Here is a 15,420-nt window from a genome sequence, read left to right as displayed (position 1 = left end):
ACCTTAAAAAAACTTGTATAAGAACTTGTCAGAAGGATCCACCCATAGCAAACCAACTCCAAAACAAGGGCTAGATTCCATCAGTAGCGCTTTAATGTTGTTTTATTCTGGAATAGATTTGTAAAGGGAACTGGCCTGGCTGTTTTTTTTGTTTTAGCCATATGGTTTGTAAAAACCCACTCGCAACACATTTGCTATGAATATTTGTTAGAGGTGTTAATACCGTGTTTTGACTTGTTGAGTGGACTATTTCATTTGGGTTCGTGAGTTTTCACAAGTTGGCATTATCTTAAAGGGGCACACACATGGAATTTCAACGTTTTTGTGTTTCTGAGTTTTAATTGAACACATGTTCAATATAAAAAAAAAACATTAAAAAAGATCCAAGATGCACTAAAAAGATCCAAGATGGCATAGCAGTTCAGACGTCTTTTGTCCTCGTCTTGTCGTGTCCCGTATATATATATATATATATATATATATATATATTTTTTTTTTCACATACATTTTTAAAATTTTCCATCAACTCATCTTCAAAACACTCTCCTGCAACCCGCCTCACCAATTTATATTTATAAAAAAGTATTATTTACCTCAAATCTGTAATCCTCCAAGAAGCTAGCCAGAAACTCCAAGAAGCTAGCCAGAAACTAGCCAGAAGCTAGCCCAGAAGCTAATCACAAGCTAGTTCAGAAGCTAGTTAGCTTCTTTCCTGGCAAATCGTTAGTATTCAGCTAACCACGGTTTGTGGTCATCAACTATCCTTTAGCTCGAAAATCTATCGCCAGTTTTGTACGGCGCAGCGCGGCTCGGAATGGAACATACCGGACCAATTTTTCTCTCCATGTCCCTGGATTTCAATACGCTCTCTGGACATTCATACCTGGATCTCACAGCTAGCTAGCTGCTATCCGTGTGACTATCGGCTTTCATCGATTCCGGGTGCAAACATCAATTATTCCGGAGCTAGCCAGCTCCGTCAATCACTCCTGAGTTCCATCAATCACTCCTGGGCTGCAGTCACCTATCCAGACCCGTTTTACTGCCTACGCGGAGCCCCACCGGGCCTTCACAACTGGACTGCCGACGTTATCTACCCGAAGGAGTTATCCGGCTGGCTCCTCCGTCGCGACGTTACCTGAACGCCCATCTGCGGCCTGCTAACCGTTAGCTGTCTTACCGGCTGCTATCTGAATAGACAATCGGACAATTTATTTATTTTTATTATTATTATGTTTTCTTCTTGGGCCTCTATAACTATATCTATTTTTGTTGTTGTTGTGTGATTTGGATTAATCCCCTCTACCACACGGAACCCCACTAATCTACTGACGGAACGCAAGAGGTGGCTAATAACAGACCTCCATCCTATGCTAGCTTGCTACCGATGGCCTGGCTAGCTGTCTAAATCGCCGTGACCCCCAACCAACCTCTCCACTCACCGGACCCTTTTGATCACTCGACTAAGCATGCCTCTCCTTAATGTCAATATGCCTTGTCCATTGCTGTTCTGGTTAGTGTTTATTGGCTTATTTCACTGTAGAGCCTCTAGTCCTGCTCACTATACCTTATCCAACCTATTAGTTCCACCACCCACACATGCAATGACATCTCTTGGTTTCAATGATGTTTCTAGAGACAATATCTCTCTCTTCATCACTCAATACCTAGGTTTACCTCCACTGTATTCACATCCTACCATACCTTTGTCTGTACATTATACCTTGATGCTATTTTATCGCCCCCAGAAACCTCCTTTTACTCTCTGTTCCAGACGTTCTAGACGACCAATTCTTATTGCTTTTAGCCGCACCCTTATTCTACTCCTCCTATGTTCCTCTGGCGATGTAGAGGTGAATCCAGGCCCTGCAGTGCCTAGCTCCACTCCTATTCCCCAGGCGCTCTCTTTTGACGACTTCTGTAACCGTAATAGCCTTGGTTTCATGCATGTTAACATTAGAAGCCTCCGCCCTAAGTTTGTTCTATTCACTGCTTTAGCACACTCTGCCAACCCGGATGTTCTAGCTGTGTCTGAATCCTGGCTTAGGAAGACCACCAAAAATTCTGAAATTTTAATTCCAAACTACAACATTTTCAGACAAGATAGAACTGCCAAAGGGGGCGGTGTTGCAATCTACTGCAAAGATAGCCTGCAGAGTTCGGTCCTACTATCCAGGTCTGTACCCAAACAATTTTAACTTCTACTTTTAAAAATCCACCTCTCTAAAAACAAGTCTCTCACCGTTGCCGCCTGCTATAGACCACCCTCTGCCCCCAGCTGTGCTCTGGACACCATATGTGAACTGATTGCCCCCCATCTATCTTCAGAGCTCGTGCTGCTAGGCGACCTAAACTGGAACATGCTTAACACCCCAGCCATCCTACAATCTAAACTTGATGCCCTCAATCTAACACAAATTATCAATGAACCTACCAGGTACCTCCCCAAAGCCTTAAACACGGGCACCCTCAATAGATATCATCCTAACCAACTTCCCCTCTAAATACACCTCTGCTGTCTTCAACCAAGATCTCAGCGATCACTGCCTCATTGCCTGCATCCGTAATGGGTCAGCGGTCAAACGACCTCCACTCATCACTGTAAAACGCTCCCTGAAACACTTCAGCGAGCAGGCCTTTCTAATTGACCTGGCCGGGGTATCCTGGAAGGATATTGATCTCATCCCGTCAGTAGAGGATGCCTGGATATTTTTTTTTAATGCCTTCCTAACCATCTTAAATAAATATGCCCCATTCCAGAAATTTAGAACCAGGAACAGATATAGCCCTTGGTTCTCCACAGACCTGACTGCCCTTAACCAACACAAAAACATCCTATGGCGTTCTGCATTAGCATCGAACAGCCCCCGTGATATGCAGCTGTTCAGGGAAGCTAGAAACCATTATACACAGGCAGTTAGAAAAGCCAAGGCTAGCTTTTTCAAGCAGAAATTTGCTTCCTGCAACACTAACTCAAAAAAGTTCTGGGACACTGTAAAGTCCATGGAGAATAAGAACACCTCCTCCCAGCTGCCCACTGCTCTGAAGATAGGAAACACTGTCACCACTGATAAATCCACCATAATTAAGAATTTCAATAAGCATTTTTCTACGGCTGGCCATGCTTTCCACCTGGCTACTCCTACCCCGGTCAACAGCACTGCACCCCCAACAGCAACTCGCCCAAGCCTTCCCCATTTTTCCTTCTCCCAAATCCATTCAGCTGATGTTCTGAAAGAGCTGCAAAATCTGGGCCCCTACAAATCAGCCGGGCTAGACAATCTGGACCCTTTCTTTCTAAAATTATCTGCCGAAATTGTTGCCACCCCTATTACTAGCCTGTTCAACCTCTCTTTCGTGTCATCTGAGATTCCCAAAGATTGGAAAGCAGCTGCGGTCATCCCCCTCTTCAAAGGGGGGGACACTCTTGACCCAAACTGCTACAGACCTATATATATCCTACCATGCCTTTCTAAGGTCTTCGAAAGCCAAGTCAACAAACAGATTACCGACCATTTTGAATCTCAGCATACCTTCTCTGCTATGCAATGCAATCTGGTTTCAGAGCTGGTCATGGGTGCACCTCAGCCACGCTCAAGGTCCTAAACGATATCTTAACCGCCATCGATAAGAAACATTACTGTGCAGCCGTATTCATTGATCTGGCCAAGGCTTTCGACTCTGTCAATCACCACATCCTCATCGGCAGACTCGACAGCCTTGGTTTCTCAAATGATTGCCTCGCCTGGTTCACCAACTACTTCTCTGATAGAGTTCAGTGTGTCAAATCGGAGGGTCTGCTGTCCGGACCTCTGGCAGTCTCTATGGGTGTGCCACAGGGTTCAATTCTTGGACCGACTCTCTTCTCTGTATACATCAATGAGGTCGCTCTTGCTGCTGGTGAGTCTCTGATCCACCTCTACGCAGACAACACCATTCTGTATACTTCCGGCCCTTCTTTTGACACTGTTAACAACCCTCCAGGCAAGCTTCAATGCCATACAACTCTCCTTCCGTGGCCTCCAATTGGTCTTAAATACAAGTAAAACTAAATGCATGCTCTTCAACAGATCGCTACCCGCCTGTCCAACATCACTACTCTGGACGGCTCTGACTTAGAATACGTGGACAACTACAAATACTTAGGTGTCTGGTTAGACTGTAAACTCTCCTTCCAGACCCATATCAAACATCTCCAATCCAAAGTTAAATCTAGAATTGGCTTCCTATTTCGCAACAAAGCATCCTTCACTCATGCTGCCAAACATACCCTTGTAAAACTGACCATCCTACCAATCCTCGACTTTGGCGATGTCATTTACAAAATAGCCTCCAATACCCTACTCAACAAATTGGATGCAGTCTATCACAGTGCAATCCGTTTTGTCGTCAAAGCCCCATATACTACCCACCATTGTGACCTGTACGCTCTCGTTGGCTGGCCCTCGCTTCATACTCGTCGCCAAACCCACTGGCTCCATGTCATCTACAAGACCCTGCTAGGTAAAGTCCCCTTATCTCAGCTCGCTGGTCACCATAGCATCTCCCACCTGTAGCACACGCTCCAGCAGGTATATCTCTCTAGTCACCCCCAAAACCAATTCTTTCTTTGGCCGCCTCTCCTTCCAGTTCTCTGCTGCCAATGACTGGAACGAATTACAAAAATCTCTGAAACTGGAAACACTTATCTCCCTCACTAGCTTTAAGCACCAACTGTCAGAGCAGCTCACAGATTACTGCACCTGTACATAGCCCACCTATAATTTAGCCCAAACAACTACCTCTTTCCCAACTGTATTTTATTTATTTATTTTGCTCCTTTGCACCCCATTATTTTTATTTCTACTTTGCACATTCTTCCATTGCAAAACTACCATTCCAGTGTTTTACTTGCTATATTGTATTTACTTTGCCACCATGGCCTTTTTTGACTTTACCTCCCTTCTCACCTCATTTGCTCACATTGTATATAGACTTGTTTATACTGTATTATTGACTGTATGTTTGTTTTACTCCATGTGTAACTCTGTGTCGTTGTATCTGTCGAACTGCTTTGCTTTATCTTGGCCAGGTCGCAATTGTAAATGAGAACTTGTTCTCAACTTGCCTACCTGGTTAAATAAAGGTGAAATAAATAAATAAAATGTACATTCTTTTGATAAGAAATGTACTGGAAACTTACATTTTGGATCCCAGGTTTCCAGTACCGCAAACATATGGAAGAAGGCACTCTGGTCAGATGATACTAAAATTGAGCTTTTTGTCTATCAAGGAAAATGGTATGTCTGGTGCAAACCGAACACATCACCCCGAGGGAGGGTTTGGCCGGTAGTGAAATCCTTGTCTCATCGCGCACCAGCGACTCCTGTGGCGGGCTGGGCACAGTGCGCATTGCGCGCTAACCAAGGTTGCCAGGTGCACGGTGTTTCCTCCAACACATTGGTGCGGCTGGCTTCCGGGTTGGATGGCGCTGTGTTAAGAAGCAGTGCGGCTTGGTTGGGTATCGGAGGACGCATGACTTTCAACCTTAGTCTCTCCCGAGCCCGTACGCGAGTTGTAGCGATGAGACAAGATAGTAGCTACTAAAAAAAACAATTGGATACCACGAAATTGGGGAGAAAAAGGGGTAAAATAAAAAAACATTAAAAATAAAAAATATATTTTGCATCTTCAAAGTGGTAGGCATGTTGTATAAATCAACTGATACGAACCCCCCAAAAAATATATTTTAATTCCAGGTTGTAAGGCAAGAAAATAGGAAAAATTCCAAGGAGGGTGAATACTTCCACAAGCCACTGTAAATAGTCCTGTACTCTTTGTACAGGAGGCTCTCACTCCATTTCACCTGCGTGGGTGGTGCGACCAGCCTCATTAGAATACATTTTATAAAAGTAATACCTTGATTTATTATAGATTTTTCCTCTCATTAGTTAAAGGTAGAATTTCCAGCACACATCCCAAGCCACCATACAATCTCTGACTTTGGTTAAAGGAATAAGTGTGTTTTGTTTTGCTAACGTTAGCCCAGGAATGTTTAGATGTTTTAGTTGTAAAGAACAAATCTTGTTCTTTCAACATAACATTGGCAATGATTGGTAGTTCTTTCTGAAAAGAAATGGGGTGGACAGTGATAAGGGAATTTATATGTTTAAAGGTAATGACTAAAGAATACCACCCTGAAATGTAATTATGATATTATGTAGCATATGTAATGAATAATTAGACAAACGTAACTATTAGTAATTATTAGATTCTGTAACATGTATAATGAATTAGAATGATAAACTTCAGTCTAATAAGGTTTGGTTGAGACAAGTAGAAATGAGTGTGTGTGTGTGACTAAGAATATACAGAGAACAATTAAACTGTGTAAACTGACCTGGCTAGAACTCTGAGAAACTTACGGCAGGAAAGGGAGTCCCATCAAGGTCCTCTAATCTCGGGGGACTGGAACTGCCAGCTTGGTAGTGATAAACAGTGGTGAGAACCATGGGGAAGGATACATCCCACCTACTGTTCGTGTGTATGTATGTGCGTAGGCTACCGACTGTTTGTGTGTAGGTATGTGCGTAAGTAGGGAGGGAGTGATTTATAAAATGGCATGTCTTTGTATTATGGACTTTAGAACGTTCTCTTGAGTAAACTTTACGGACCTTTTGCATGAGCTGAGTCTGCCTAATTATTATTAAACCCAGGGTCTTACAAACCTTGGGGATTGGTCAAAGCTTAAATAAGTGTTAGTTATCATTGGGATTGAAAATTCTCGTGACAGACAGTAGGTTGGTTCTGCTGCTACGATTGGATAGCGTGCACTGCAGCACAGGTGCAGCTGTGCTCGGGGCAATGTGGGTGCTGCGGGTGCTGCCAGCAGTGCCAGGCAACGGTCCCGTGTGGGCAGAATTGAAAACAGTGATGTTCTCTATTCTTTGACAGATTCTCGTATTTACACCCATTTTAAACAAGTTATTGCTGGTTTTCTAAGTCTAAATATTGTTCTAATACTAGTTCATCTCATTGGTTTAAACTTAAAGCGCCAATAAGCATTTGAAACAATAAAGCGTGCTGCTATGTGTTAATAACATTTAGACTACCTTACCCAGCAGGCTATGCGGGGGGCAGGGGGTTGAAGAATGCCTTGCATGGCTAAACATGGGTTTTCTATGTTCATTAAAAGTAGTTAAACCCACGTCCCGGTTTGTCATTATACAAGGAACAAACATAACATGGTGTCAGATAAGTAGTCGCTATGACGAGACAGAGAAAATAAAGGAGTAACTCAGCAAATTTCCGCAATGAAAATTGAACATTCTACCACAAGTCAAGTGACACGAGTAGTCGAAGATGCCAGCTTGCAAGAGCGAGGACAACGAGCCGCAGCAGCGAGAGTGACAGCAGCGAGAGGGACAGCAGCGAGAGCGAGGCTGCATTGGAATCTGTTGACGAGCAAGTTGATGAGCAACATACTGAAGTAAGAGAAATTGACACTTTTCCTGTTCTCCATCATGGATAGGCTTAGTCCTCCTACTCCTATGCAGTTAACAGGCTATCTAGCTGACAATTTTCCAAACGTTTCAAGCAGAGATTCAATATCTACCTAGCGGCAAGTGGTGCAGGGGGAGAAGATGGCAAATTGAAAGCTTCCATTTTTCTGTATGTTATTGGAGAGGATGCATTGGACATTTACAATCGCTTTCAGCAAGATGTGGCAAACTTGACATTGTGCTAATGGATACATTTGAGGAGTACTTTGTACCAAGCCAAAACGTCACGTTTGAGAGATACACGTTTTTCTCTCGTTCAGAAACAGGGAGTCAGTTTTGACCAGTATTTGGCTGAGCTGAACACACTGAGCAAAACGTGTGAATTTAAAAATATGAAAGACTCACTAGTGATAGACAGGATAGTCTGTGGCATACTTGATAATGGACTCAAGGAGAGATTCCTGCGTGAGTAAGATTTAACTTTGGATAAAGCAGTGAATGTGTCGAGCAGCTGAAACCACCAGAGTACAAGCTAAAGAGCTGTGCAGGGATGAGATGTCAGTGTATGCAATAAAACGAGAGGAGCACCACACACACAACGCTTTACAAAACAAAAACAAGCAAAAGAGAGAAATCAAAACACTACATGTGGAAAATGTGGATTTATCCACAAGCCCAAAAACTGCCCTGCATTTGGCAAATCATGTAACAACTGTGGGAAAAATAATCATTTCTCAAAATGCGGCAAAGCTGAGGCTTCAAAGAAAAAGGTTCACACAATCAAGGAGATTGAAGAATTCTTTGTTGATTCTGTGGAAATATGCAATGCAGTAAGTCGCTCTGGATAAGAGCGTCTGCTAAATGACTTAAATGTAAATGTAAATTCTGAATGGATTGTGCCATTGACTGTGAATTAAACCATAATACCATTGAAGCTTGATACTGGAGCACAGGTAAACCTGTTGTCGCTGGATGACTACAAAACACTGAAGGTGAAGAGCAAAATACACCCGGTGAAAATGAAGGTTACTGGTTAAACTGGGGAGAAAGTACCAGTCAAAGGTAGCTGCATAATAACTTTACAGCACAAAGGAAAACAGTGCTGATTGTGGAAAAGTGTATACAGCCTATTCTAGGAATCAATGCATGTGAAAAGCTCAATTTGTTGAAGAAACGTGTATGTAGTGACATCACAGAATGAAACTGACCAAGAATCACTACTGGCTGAATATGAGGATGTGTTTGAGGGTCTTGGATGTTTACCAGGAGAACACAAAATATGTACTGATGACAAAATTACTCCAGTGGTGCATGCATGCAGAAAAGTTCCATTTGCACTGAGGAAAAAGCTCAAAGAGGAACTCGGACGCATGGAAAAGATGGACGTCATCACAAAAATGGATGAACCTACAGACTGGGTAAGCTCACGGGTTATTGTGGTGAAAAAGAACGGTGATCTCAGGATATGTCTAGACTCGAGAGATCTCAACAAAGCAAACAAGAGAGAGCATTTAATGTTGCCAACCAGAGAAAAGATAATGTCGCAGTTTGCTGGAGCAAAGTCGTTCAGTAAGCTTGATGCCTCATCAGGACTCTGGCAAATGAATCTAGATGATGCAAGCTCAAGGCTATGCACATTCAACACACCTGAGGGCAGGTAAAGATTTCTTTGTCTACCATATGGGATTCTCTCAGCGCCAGAGGTCTACCACAAGACAATCCACATGATCTTCGAGCACATTCCAAGAGTGGAGACCATGATGGATGACAAAAGAAGAACAATACGCGAGAGTGAGACAAGTGCTGGACCTGACATGGAAAGTCAACCTAAAACTAAACAAGGACAAATGCGAGTTTGGAGTGAAAACACTTACCTTCATGGGAGACGTCCTTTCAGAGGATGGAGTCAAACCAGACCAGAGGAAAATATCAGCCATCAACAACATGGAGCGCCCAAAGAACAAGGACGATGTGAGACACTTCATGGGCATGATCACCTACCTTGTTCATACCTCAACTGTCAGCACAGTCCGCTCCACTCAGATGTCTTCTGGAACAGAAAAAATTAATGGGAATGGTCCCATGGACAGGAAAACTGCTTCAAAAACCTAAAGAAGACAATCACAGAAGAGCCAGTGCTCAGGTTCTATGATCCAGAGAAAAGCACAAGGATTTCTGCAGACGCGTCACAGTTTGGCCTGGGAGCAGTTCTTCTGCAACAGCATGACGACATATGGCAACCCGCCGCTTATGCGTCCAGAGCCTTGACAGGCGCAGAGACAAGGTATGCACAAATAGAGAAAGAACTACTGGCGAGCACATACGCTTGCGAAAGGTTACACCAATACGTCTACGGACGAGACTTCGAAGTAGAAACCGACCACAAACCATTGGTGTCAATCATGTCTAAGCCACTGAATGATTGTCCAATGAGAATCCAGAGAATGTTGATCAGACTGCAAAAGTATGATGTGAAGATGGTCTATACCCCGGGAAAGTTCATGTTCGCCGCCGAACACTCTTTCTTGAGTAGTAGACAAGGAGAGCTTCGTCACACAGAAAAACACAGATTCAGGCCTACGTTGACATGATGGTAGCATCACTTCCTGTGTCTTCTGAGAGAATGGAGCAGATCAAAAGAGAGACCACAGCTGACCAAACAATGACAGAGTTGAAAGAAACAACACTGATAGGATGGCCCGCACAGAAAAATAACTGTCCAAGGAGAATACAGGATTACTGGATGTGCAGAGCAGAGCTCACCGTTGTGGATGACAGTGTTCAAAGGCAACAAGATTGTCATTCCCATGACACTACGCAAAGAAATGCTACAGAAAATACACGAGGCCACTTGGGTGAGGAAAAATGCAAACGACGAGCACGAGAAGTAATGTACTGGCCAAGAATGAACCAGGAAATCAGCCAGACCACTGCTTTGTGTGAACTGTGTTTCACCTACAGGCCAAAGCTGCAAGCAGAGCCGCTAATGCCTCATCCAGTACCCAACAGACCCTACTACAAAGTTGGAGTTGACCTTTCTGACTGCAATGGCAAAAGTCACATTGTTGTTACCGACTACTACTCAAACTACCCTGAAGTAGCAACACTGCAAACTACCTCCAGCAAAGCTGTAATCACCTACCTGAAGTCAGTCTTTGCAAGACATGGGGCTGCGTCTGAACTGTACTCGGACAATGGCCCGCAGTTCTCAAGTTCTGAATTCCGATCATTCACTGACGACTGGGGATTCCGACACAACACCTCCAGCCCCAACTTCCCAAGGTCCAACGGCTTAGCAGAGAGTTCAGTCAACATTTTTAAAGGTCTGTTGAAAAAGGCACACTATGGAAAGGAGGAATTCCTAAAAAAATCTGATGATCTACCGCAGCGCACCGCTGCAGAACGGACTTTCACCTGCACCAATGTTGATGGGACGTCGCATCAGAACCAACCTACTCATCCATGAGGACTTGCTAACACCCAGAGGTGCTCACAAAGTCAAACTCGTGAAGGAACAACAGAAAGACAAACAAAAACAGCGACACGACAAAAGTGCAAGACACTTACCTGAACTGAAACCTGGAGATCAGGTACGACTCCGAGACATCACCACAGGAATCTGGATGCAGCAAGGGTGTGTGCAGAGAGAAGTTGCACCGCGATCCTATGAGATCCAAACGGAGCATGGATCACAACTGAGACGAAACAGAGTGGATCTAAGGCTTCAGCCATTCATTCAAGGGACTGAGGATCATCAGGAGGATACTGCTGAAGCGTCAAATGCCTTTAGCAATGGACAATTCAGTCAGAACACCCTGACTGACAATGAGCGCTGTCCACAACTGTTTCAGGAAGCACTTCAGCAGAACGACCAAAAAGGACTGTCAGAGGCCCTGAAAGGCTTATTGAGAATTGCTAAAAAAATATATATATATATATATTTTTTTTAATTGTGGGGAAAGAAATGTGTTATTGAAAATTACCGGTTATGTAGGTTGAGTAAACAAATGTGATGTGACACGTGTAGTTACATAGAAAAGTAGTTTCCTTTTAAAGGAAGGAAGATGTGTTGTTATGTGTTAATAACATTTAGACTACGTTACCCAGCAGGCTATGTGGGGGGCAGGAGGTTGAAGAATGCCTTGCATGGCTAAATATGGAGTTTTCTAGCTGAAGTATATGTTCATTAAAAGTAGTTAAACCTACGCCCCGGTTTGTCATTATATAAGGAACAAACGTAACACTGCCCACCCGTTTTGGTAAGAAGCTGACCGATGGGGCTGGAGAAATCTGACCTCTCTCAAATTTATAGACAGAGCTATGAATACAAGGATTGACCATCCATGATATCAAAATTATAGTTTTAACCATGTTTTGTGTTTGTTTTTACATTGGGAGTAAAACAGGCAGTTGTATGACAGTTGAACTGAGCTCAAGAGGCATTTGTTATATTCTTGAAGAATCAATGGATACATGTCATTCATTTAAGTCCAAAAGTGGACATAGCGACTGCTGATTGCTCCTTTAAATACTGACAATGTGAAAATATCAAAAGTTATATCATGACACAAAATGAACTTTAAATAGACAAACCACAAACCACAACAAAAATAAAACAACTAGTCCTGTCATGGTATTATTCATTGCAGCATTCCCTTCTTAAGTTTGGCTGTATCTGCCTGTCTGTCCTCACACCTCATCACTGTCCGAGCTCAGTGCGTCAGAGGTTGTGGTCAGCCCTGGTCAGAGGGGGGGTCAGGTTCAGATTGCTGTCCCACACTCCTGGGGATGAGGTCAGGTTCAGATAGCCCATCTCCACAGGCTGTGTGGTCAGGGTAGAGCGTGAAGAGGTGAGTGAAGAGCGTGGAGAGGTGGCTTCCTCTGTGTGACTGGCCTTGCACCTATAGATGTTGTCCAAATGGCTTCTCATGTCAAATGCGCCAGGCAGAACTCTGTTGACCACAGAAAACATTCAATACAGTGTCTTACTTTGAGGAAAGTGCAACAAATATTGCATGTTTGATGCTCTGTTAAAGTGAACACAGTATCCTTTCATGACAATGGCGGTTTGGAAAAAAACTGTGAAGTTTCTCTACCTGGTTTCCAGAAGGCTAGACGTTAGCAGTATGCTCTCAAAATGAGACATTTTCTTCGATTCCTGATTTTTTTTAAAGAAGGAAATGTGGCATGTTATGGTGAGGCAAAATCCCACTTCCAAGTCAACCTCACTTTGAACCATATCCTGCACACCGAGCTACAACTTTAACCATCATCATACACACACAATCAGTTAAACTCTCTCTGTTCTGTGCAGTGCTGTGTTTCGGGACTCATCAAATAAATTCCATATAGCAAGAAATCATCCAGGGTAAGTCTAGGCTCATGAAAACATGTGGAAACATGAGAATGTTGAACGCACAACTGGAGTTGTTTGTTGACTACCTTAAAGTGCGATTCCATCATGATTCAACCTCTGTCATTATCTCCAGCACAATACCCGTGTCTACATGTGTGAAAACGGTGCATTTCTATGCGATTCACAGTGACGTGGGGAATAAGAAAATAACCTCCCTTTTGCTAGAAACTCATTGCAGGTTTTGAAAATCACAGTTTTTCTTACTTTTAACCCTACCCTGTGATTTCTCAGAAGCAATTTTAGGACTTTTCTTCTCTTTTTAACAAAGCAAATATGAGGAAAACGGTACCGAAGTTCTACCAACACATTGACTGTATGTCGTACTCGCGCTGGTAAAACATTGGCCAACTGCTATTCAACTTCTCGAAACACCTTCGCCCACTTTGAGGATAACACCGTGCCACCGATGCAGCCTGCTACCAAGAACTGTGGGCTCTCCTTCTTTGTGGCCGACATGAGTAAGACATTTAAGCATGTTAACCCTCGCAAGGCTGCCAGCCCAGATGGCATCCGTAGCTGCGTACTCAGAGCATGCGCAGGCCAGCTGGCTGGAGTGTTCAAGATGTTCACCATTGCTTTCTTGGGTACAGGAACAAAGGTAACTGAACTAAAGGACTATCGCCCCGTAGCACTCACTTCCGTCATCATGAAGTACTTTGAGAGGCTAGTTAAGGATCATATCACCTCTATTTAACCTGATACCCTAGACCAGTGGTCACCAAACTACGGCCCGCGGGCCGGTAACGGCCCGTCAGCACATTTGGCCCGGCCCTCTGAACAATACCAGAGACGCTATCGAATTTTTTTCCTATTTGGCCTCCAGAAAAAAAATCCTAGGCCCGGCCCTGTCAAAGAGAGAACGGAATAATGGCGAAAAGGTTAGGTAAGAGAAAAATTGATTCAGAATGCAGGGTATTTAACCTGCAGTGGACAAACAATTTTTTTTTGTTCAATGCAAAGAAAAGGCTGTTTGTCTCATCTGTCAAGAGACGGTGGCAGTATTCAAAGAATACAATCTTCGCCGACACTATGAATCCCGTCACAAAGACAAGTACGATAGCTTGCAAGGCCAAATACGAGCAGACAAACTCTCAAAGCTAAAAAGTGGACTACTATCTCAGCAGAATACATTTGTACGCCAAGCTCAGCTGAACCAGGCATCCGTTCGGGCCAGCTTTCGGGTTGCTAAACTGATAGCAAGAAGCGGTAAGCCTTTCACTGACGGAGAGTTTGTTAAGAAATGTATGGATGCTGTCGCGGAGGAGGTGTGTCCCGAGAAGAAAGATGCATTTAATGCCGTAAGTCTGTCGGCGAGTACAATCACCAGACGCGTTGAAGAAATCGGGAGTAATGTATATGCCCAGCTGCAGCAGAAGACGAAAGAATTGGACTTTTTTTTCATTAGCACTGGATGAGAGCACGGACGTGCAAGACACAGCGCAACTGCTCATTTTTATTCGTGGAGTTAGCGCAAACTTTGAGATATGCGAGGAGCTGGCAGCCCTCCAAAGTCTCAAAGGGACTACAACGGGAGAAGATATTTTTGACAAAGTGTGCCAAACCATGGAGAAGTTGGACCTGGACTGGTCAAAGCTAGCTAGCATCACGACTGACGGGGCTCCTAGCATGGTGGGCGAAACTCGCGGTCTAATAGGACGCATGAACCGGGAGTTGGAAAAAAGGGGTCTCACCGCCCCGCTACGAGTCCACTGCCTAATTCACCAGCAAGCACTGTGCTGCAAAGTGTTGAAGTGGGATTCTGTAATGAAGGTTGTGGTGTCGTGCATAAACTTCATCAGAGCAAAGGGACTTAAACACAGGCAGTTCCAAGAATTCCTGTCTGAACTGGAGTCTACGCACGGAGATGTGCTGTACTACACAGAGGTCCGATGGCTGAGCCGGGGCAGAGTTTTGAGGCGTTTTTACGAGCTGCTACCCGAAATTAACCCATTTCTTCATTTAAAAGACAAAACGGTCCCAGAGCTGATCGACCCATAATGGAAATGGCACCTCGCATTTTTAACAGACGTGACAGAAATACTTAACAGCCTTAACTTGCAGCTACAAGGCGAGGGGAAACTCATTTGCGACATGTATTCACACATAAAAGCATTTGAGGTGAAATTAGCGCTGCTTTTGGAACAAGTGAAAAAGCGCAACTTCGTCCATCTTCCTGCTACCCAAAACCTGTCGACAGAGAACCCAGCGGTCCCGTTCCCAGCTGAAAAGTGCGTGGAAGCACTGGAAATGCTGAAGGCGGAGTTCGGTGTGCGATTCAGTGAACTACATGTTCATGCAAAAGAAATCCGTCTTTTTCAGAACCCCTTTGTTGCCGACATTGATGAAGCCCAGCCTTCATATCAGTTTGAGTTGGCTGAGTTACAGAACTGTGATGTTCTGAAAGACGCATTCAAGCCCAACAGTCTCATTGACTTCTATGCCGCCCTCCCAAACGACACATATCCAAACATCAAAAACACGCAATGAAAATGTCCACAGTTTTTGGCAGCACGTATATCTGCG

At 43.9% G+C, this 15,420-nt stretch overlaps 1 protein-coding gene across 2 annotated transcripts in view; it reads right to left on the bottom strand.

Moving 5' to 3' along the window:
• Positions 1 to 11,825: 11,825 nt before the first annotated feature.
• Positions 11,826 to 15,420, bottom strand: part of si:dkey-264d12.5 (coiled-coil domain-containing protein 30) — a 33,600-nt gene continuing 30,005 nt past the window's right edge. For both annotated transcript variants that reach the window (XM_029672395.2, XM_029672424.2), the window contains 2 exons: positions 12,578 to 12,639; positions 11,826 to 12,433 (listed from right to left, as the gene is read on the bottom strand). In XM_029672395.2, coding sequence (XP_029528255.2) covers positions 12,202 to 12,433; positions 12,578 to 12,639 — 294 coding nt within the window. In that variant the 3' untranslated portion in view covers positions 11,826 to 12,201. The remainder of the gene's footprint in view (positions 12,434 to 12,577; positions 12,640 to 15,420) is intronic.

This window comes from Oncorhynchus nerka, linkage group LG2 (genome assembly GCF_034236695.1).
Source record: "Oncorhynchus nerka isolate Pitt River linkage group LG2, Oner_Uvic_2.0, whole genome shotgun sequence".
Taxonomy (NCBI): domain Eukaryota; kingdom Metazoa; phylum Chordata; class Actinopteri; order Salmoniformes; family Salmonidae; genus Oncorhynchus; species Oncorhynchus nerka.
This window is presented reverse-complemented; position numbering and strand designations above follow the sequence as displayed.